The sequence below is a fragment of the Buceros rhinoceros genome, unplaced genomic scaffold (assembly GCF_000710305.1).
Source record: "Buceros rhinoceros silvestris isolate BGI_N320 unplaced genomic scaffold, ASM71030v1 scaffold349, whole genome shotgun sequence".
Lineage (NCBI taxonomy): Eukaryota > Metazoa > Chordata > Aves > Bucerotiformes > Bucerotidae > Buceros > Buceros rhinoceros.
The window spans coordinates 21,815-28,896 of NW_010429553.1; the positions used below are offsets into that span (position 1 = coordinate 21,815).

General features: G+C 43.1%; 1 protein-coding gene across 1 annotated transcript in view; it reads left to right on the plus strand.

Moving 5' to 3' along the window:
* LOC104499191 (transient receptor potential cation channel subfamily M member 3-like) overlaps positions 1 to 6,740 on the plus strand; it is a gene marked incomplete at both ends in the record, with an annotated part of 26,573 nt that extends 19,833 nt beyond the window's left edge. The window contains 4 exons of the mRNA XM_010142664.1: positions 1 to 23; positions 2,600 to 2,889; positions 3,836 to 4,064; positions 6,573 to 6,740. The exon at positions 1 to 23 is cut by the window's left edge and continues 8 nt beyond it. Coding sequence (XP_010140966.1) covers positions 1 to 23; positions 2,600 to 2,889; positions 3,836 to 4,064; positions 6,573 to 6,740 — 710 coding nt within the window. The remainder of the gene's footprint in view (positions 24 to 2,599; positions 2,890 to 3,835; positions 4,065 to 6,572) is intronic.
* Between the last annotated feature and the right edge of the window lie 342 nt (positions 6,741 to 7,082).

Here is a 7,082-nt window from a genome sequence, read left to right on the forward strand (position 1 = left end):
ACAATTTATTTGGGCCCAAGAGGGTAAGGAGCAAGTACTTGCCATCTGTATGGCTGCATGCACTAGCAGGGATTACCATAGCTTCTTAGATGGTTCCAGGCTGAGGGGATCCACGCACACACACTGTTCAGTCTACAGATTCGTTTTTATTATGTACGTGACAGGTATTTCACCACAACACACACAAGCTAGCCACCATTACAAACTACATATTTTATGAATTTACTGAGCAAATTTGGGGGTTCTACTGCCCTGGTGAGATCAGGAGGTGAAACAGTCTCCTCTGGCTCTAAAATCTGTAATTATGAGTATCTACAACTTCTGAAAGAAAAGTATTTTGGCTTGTACAAATAATACCATAGAGCACCTGATTTAGACTTGAAAAACCCCAAGTTTTTTTGATAGACTCGTTGTCACATTTCACAAAACACAAATGTTTTGATAGACTTATTTGCTATTCTCTTGGCTCATCCTCTCGATTGTGGCCTGAAGGTATGAGAGCAAAGGAACCTGTAACTCAGAACTGGCTTTACTGGCTGGATGTGGCTCCAGCGAAGTCAGTGGGCTCATGGCAAAAACACCATTCTTTTTGGGGGTTTTTTTGGTTTGTTTTTGGGTTTTTTTGTGAGGTTTGTGTCCAATATATAGCAGTACTGCGAATTCAAAGTAACCTTTACCTTTCTCAAACATAAAAGATATTTGTCGTGATCATAACGCCACCAACCCAATCTGAGTGAACAGATATCTGCCCAACTGCTCCCAGAAAGATTTGTAGTTCTTTCTTTGCCTATTTTCACCTCCTACCTTGGTTCGGATTTTAGCAGTACACACCACTGAGTATTGTTCTAAGTGGCTATAAAGAGCAACAGCTCTGCAAAACGGTCACAGCCAAACACCTGAAACACTTCCATCCTTCACTGTTGAGAGGAAGGCAGTAACTGTCGCTGCATGAAAAGACTTCCTTCCCGTAGTCCCTCCATCAGGAAAAGTGTCTGAGTGCCTATTTCACAGGTACTGAGCGAACAGACAGAGCATCTCCACGCAGTCAGTAAAAGCGCGCCAGGGGAATGGCCAACGTACTGATGTGCTCCAGAGAAACCTGCTCGAGCCTCAGCAGCGATTCCCGTCTCTTTTCCCTAGAACAGCCCCAAACCAGTGCAATGTGCACCTGAATCCGGATGCCTGTCTGCTGTTCTGTGTTTTGGTGAAATAGGGTCAAACTCAAAGTTGAATTAAGTATATATAAGTAATTATTTGATTGATGTATATGTGTATATTACGTTGCATTACGTATATATTATTTATATTATGTATTATCTGTTATATACGCTATATTATATGCTATACATCACAGGTTAAACACGCATGTATGTGTATATATATATATGTAGACACACATAGTTGTAATTTTTCATCACCCTTCTGGGAGAAATAACATTTTTCTAACTTTTTTGTACAGCCAAAAGCCCTGAAACTGTTGGGAATGGAGGTAGGCGACCTGTGATAAATCTTAATGTCTTTTCTTCTTTGACAAATATACCCTATATCAAGTTAATGTTTAAATTCACAGTAATGAAGGCACCAATATTTGTTTTCAAGTTTTGTATGAGAAATGTGCCACACAAAATGTATTTTTCATCCAGATAACTTGTTTACTTCTTAGATTAAGAATCATTTCTTAATAAAACTCCGGCAGATAGGGAAGAGAAAAGAAGTCTTTGCCCCTTCGATGCATCATTTTTCTTTTCATGAAGATTAAACAAAATGTTTCAGTCTGTCAGGCTAAGCAGAATTTCGGTCAGATAACTATATAAATCTAAAGCATGCTCAGAGAAATGAAGCAGTTGCAGAGCATGATGCAGAAATCTTTACTCAGGCCGATTTTCTGTCAATTTGTTGACACCTCTTGGCTACCCTGATGCTTCAAGCCGATAATAGTGCCTTCTTGTTTGTTTATTTTATACAACAACTTCCATTTTGCTGTCCACAGTACAGAATAGGTGAGCTCACCTGATAAAAGCAGTGGGCTAAAATGGGGAAGGAACAAAAGGTGATAGAAACAACAGGGAGTTGGAGAGAGAAGGGACAAACATGGGATACAAAGGCAGAATGAGAGTGAAGAAAGGAAATTTCTACTATTGTGAGAAGGTGAAGGGAGAAAACACAAGAATAAGTGGAAGAAGAGCCTGGCAGACCAGAATGTCCCCTGGATATATTCTTTCTGGAGGCGGAACGATGCAGATGCATTACGAGAGATTTGGAGTGAACTCTTAGCTTTGTTCTAACGGTGGCTTTTCCAAAATGGTTCTGGATATTGTGTGATCGCGCTGTGTGTTCTTAGGGGAAGACGGCAGTTCAGAGTGATAGTCCAAAGCTCTTTTTCCCTGTGTTTGGGTGTGGGGTTACTGACTTCTTAATTGCAGTGCATGGACCAATACTTTTTTTCACCATTTTCCTGTGTTAAATATTTTGTCCAAGAAAGCTGAAGGGGCTGGCCTGCAGGGAGTGTGTTTGACATCTCAGATACTGACTCCAATGCGTTGTGTGAATTGATTCGGTTCCTTTACTGGTGAAAAAAATTTCTCTGTAATTCTCACAGGATGATGTCCCTTTGAGGAGAGGGAGGAAAACAACAAAAAAAAGAGAAGAAGAAGTGGATATTGATTTGGATGACCCTGAGATCAATCACTTCCCCTTCCCATTCCATGAGCTGATGGTGTGGGCTGTGCTGATGAAGCGTCAGAAGATGGCCCTCTTCTTTTGGCAGCACGGGGAGGAGGCTATGGCTAAAGCGCTGGTGGCCTGCAAGCTCTGCAAAGCCATGGCCCACGAAGCGTCAGAAAACGACATGGTGGATGATATATCCCAAGAGCTGAACCGTAATTCCAGGTTGGTTTTCTTTCATGTACGCTTTCCTGGCACAAAAAAAAAAAAAAAAAAAATTCAGACTCCTGCAACTGCACATGATCAGACTCACCAATGTCAATTCTTTTCAACAATATAAAAAAAAAAAAAAATTAAAAAATAAAAGAAAGGAGAGAGGCTTCCCAACCCACCTGAAATTTGTTTATCTGTATCTTGCTTTCATTCCTAGCTTGCAGGGGAAATGCGGTCCTTCTTTTATAGAAAGTCTAAATGACTTTTAAATAATCTGTCTGCCAGAGAAGCAGAGCTGCTAGCAGTGTAGCTTCTGAAATGGGAAGGTGTCAAGAAGTCAATGAAGTAACCATATAACCTGCCTGTTCTCGCTGAGGCTGCAAGAGCCAGGCTGCAACCCTTCTCTGTGCTTTTCCAAGACACTCTGTCCATCCCCCGCAGAACAATTGTTGAAATCCTTATGAACGAAATATTTGGACAGAAGTGTTAATTAACCAAGAGCTCATGCTTAGGTGAGCACGCCAGGATTCTAGATTCCATAAGAGTATTTCCTCATGTTAAAAGTCTGAAACTCAGATACTTAAAAAAGATTATTGGACACTCCTTTTCTCAAGAAGACTTGACCATGGAGCCATGGACAAAAAGCACAGAAGTAATCCCCTAAGCTGCAGATAACCAGAGGATTTCAGCTAGAAAATGTCAGCGAGGTGGGCAGGCAGGTGGGAGCAGACAGCTGGTAGGTGTGGGTGCTCATCACTGCTAACTCAGAGCACTTATTTATATGCCTGCCATTAGCCACTCACATTTGCAAACGTGGGTTTCCGTGTGTACAGTCAGCATCACGATTTCCATGATAGAAGGTGATGCTCCCCTTGCAGAGGCTGTTGGTTGCAGAGGGGTGTTTTCTGCAGTGGGCTGGCTGGGTTACTGGGAGTGAATGAATGTCCCTCTGTTGCAGGGACTTCGGCCAGTTAGCGGTGGAGCTGTTGGACCAGTCGTACAAGCAGGACGAGCAACTGGCCATGAAACTGCTGACCTACGAGCTGAAGAACTGGAGCAACGCCACATGCCTGCAGCTCGCAGTGGCAGCCAAACACAGGGACTTCATTGCTCACACTTGCAGCCAAATGCTGCTCACGGACATGTGGATGGGTCGTCTCCGGATGCGCAAAAATTCTGGTCTAAAGGTCAGCACTGTTTAAAAGAAAATTAACAGTTATAATAACAGAGGAGTTATAATAGACGGTGACAGGGCTCACAACAAATCAGTAATGATTGGCTAAACTAACCGTATTTCAGGTACCCATTTGCAGCAACAACATCCAGCAGGTTGTATTCTTCCTGTGTTCGGTTTTTCAGCAGGCAGCTTGTCATGAACCCAAGTTCAAAGCACGTTACTTACTTTTTTCATCATCTTCCTCGCATTGGTGAGAGTTACCAGGGTAGGTATTGAGCCAGGAGGTTAGTATGTCGCCCTGCCTGGACACCTGAGGAGTCAACCGAGGTTTTTAAAGATAAATAAAGAAAAATGATATGTAAGTGAGTTTACCGCTAGTGAAAGATGCTGATCCAGCAGCCTTCCCAGAACAGGCCAGAGCAGATTTTCTTGCAATTCCCTGCCAGTCTTCCTGATGACTGACCTGAAGGGATTACCATGGAGGATCTAGAGGATAATGCAATTTTCAAAGCTCTTTAAGCTTTACTTCCACAGTTAGCAAAACTGCTAACAGAGCCAGGTGAGTTCTGGGAGGTGAATTTGTGTCCACGGGCTTGCATCATTCACCTTCACCAGCACACTGACCAGTCAGCGCACAGGGCTTCTTTCTTCTGCGTTGAAATCATGTGTGTGAAAAGCAGTAATTCCTCAGGTGGTTTTTTGTGTGAAGAGGTGTTCGCTTATGGGGAGATGGTTCTGAGTACGTGCGTCATTATCATCCTGGGTCTGATCCAGTGACAGCGATGAAGGAGAACAAGTGGCTAACACCATTCTCATCATCCTCCTGGAGGAGCTGTGTGTAAATATTGTCCTGCTTGCAGGCAGACAGTGTCCTTTCATTTGGAGACATCTTTACTACCCGTTTTTCTGACGACTCACAGGCCCATTGTCCTTCAGAAGGACTGCTGCCTCGTTCACAGCTTGGCTTTGCAGATGTTCAGCCTGGGTACGTGGGGATCGGTGCAGCCACGCGTTCCTCACTGCCTGCTGTCTCCTTTGCAGCACGCATCTCTTAAGTCATAAAACAGATCTTGGTTTCACAATGAATAACTGAAGGTAACAGACTCTGTTTCCTTCCAGCTTCTTGTAACACCAGGGCTTCACGAAGGTCCTTCACTCAGTTTCCAGTCTGTGGTGTTTCTCTGGAGGTCATTAGCAGGGCCTGTTTAAAGCTAGAGCAGTCCTCAAGCTGCATGAGCAAGAGGCAGCATGACAAAGAGATAAATTTGTAGACGTGAGTCATGGATTATTTCTCATGAACGATTTTCTGCTGTCTAAACTAGCAAATGGAAAGAAGGCTGAATGTAATTCTTTAGAGTCTCGCCGGGGATGAGCAGCACCAGTGGGAAGAGGAAAAGCAATTGTTCTTAGAAACTGCCTTTCTGGGAAGCCAGCTGTGCCAAAAACCCCCTCTCCGTGGACACATCCTTTTGCAATAAGCCGAGTGCAGGAACAGGGCAGGCAGCCTGGTGCTTAGCGCTTCCGAGGCTGGTCACAGCATTCATATATGCTAACTGCTCCTAACTGGAGCACGTTGGGTGGTTTTAACAACACACATGCCGCCTGTCAATATGACGAGTACAAGCAGTCGCCCTCCTTGACCTGCCAACAAGCTAACTTTCTGGTTTTGCTGTCGTTTAGGGAGAGATTTATAACAAAATCATTTTCCATGAGATTACAGCAAAACAAGGAAAAGCTATTGTTCTTGTGATTACAAACGGGCCACTTCTTTCTTCATATCATTATGATATCTCTTCAGTTATACCACTGGTTTAACCCCAAGTATCCTTCATTGCATGTATCCACGCAAGGAAATTTTAGTGGATTCTGCACTCCCACATCGTAAGAGGAGGTAGGCGGAAATGAAGGAGCTGGCATTAATGTGAGCATTACACAGCTGCCAGGTTACTGAAGCAAAATCTATCAAATTGTAGCTAAGAACATCAGCATTGGCTGTTGCTGGTTTGCCTTATCTCCTCAGATCTACACGTGCTTACTCCTTGACTACCAGTATGTATGACACAGAGAGCCTGAGACCGATTAAACCTCTCTAGAGATTATAGTGGTTTTGAGTCGCTTACACTGATAATGTCTAACGTAGAATTCAGAGATTTGCAGGTCCAAGGTCTAAACACCCCCATGGCCCCAATTACCCTTGACCTTATGTAGCATTTTGCAAATTTATTACGGTGTGTAAAAGTAGGCATCTGATGAGCAAGCAGATAAAATATTCAAAAGGCAATTAGCCATAGCACTCACTGCAGTGCTAATAGAAGTTACGTGCTTTGTTTCACAACTGAGCCCTGGTAACATTAACCCAAGTGACAAATATTCTACTGTCATAGGAACTCAAATGCGTGCCTCTTTCTTTTTTTTTTCCTAAATAACCTGAGGAAGTTGTTCCATTTGATACTGAATAACCATTATGATTGCAATCTGTTTACTGTGATGATTATTGTTATCATTATTATTGCTCTAGGTAATTCTAGGAATTCTACTTCCTCCTTCAATCCTCAGCTTGGAGTTCAAGAACAAGGATGATATGCCTTACATGTCCCAGGCCAACGAAATCCATCTTCAGGAGAAGGAGCCAGAGGAACCAGAGAAGCCAGTGAAAGAAAAAGAGGAGGAGGACATGGAACTCACTGTAAGTGCTGACAATAAATCACCAGCCTCAGTGCTGTAAATTTGTTATTCCCACCTCTGTGGGTGTTGCAGGCTGTCTGATGGCTAAATTTAGCAGATGATAGGATACCACTCTTAATGCTCCCCTCTCCTCAGCGGGACTCAAACCAGACAGCGTCATTGTGTCTCCATGTTACAGCAGTGCATGGTGATGTTGAAGCACAGTGTTTGGATATAATATCCTTATATTTTGGTTCAATTTCATGCCACATTGACTGAAATAAATTCATGTCATTTCAGAACTGAAAGCACTCAGCCGTGATAGATGGGTGGGCATCTCTGGTAGAAAAGCAGCTCATGAAGT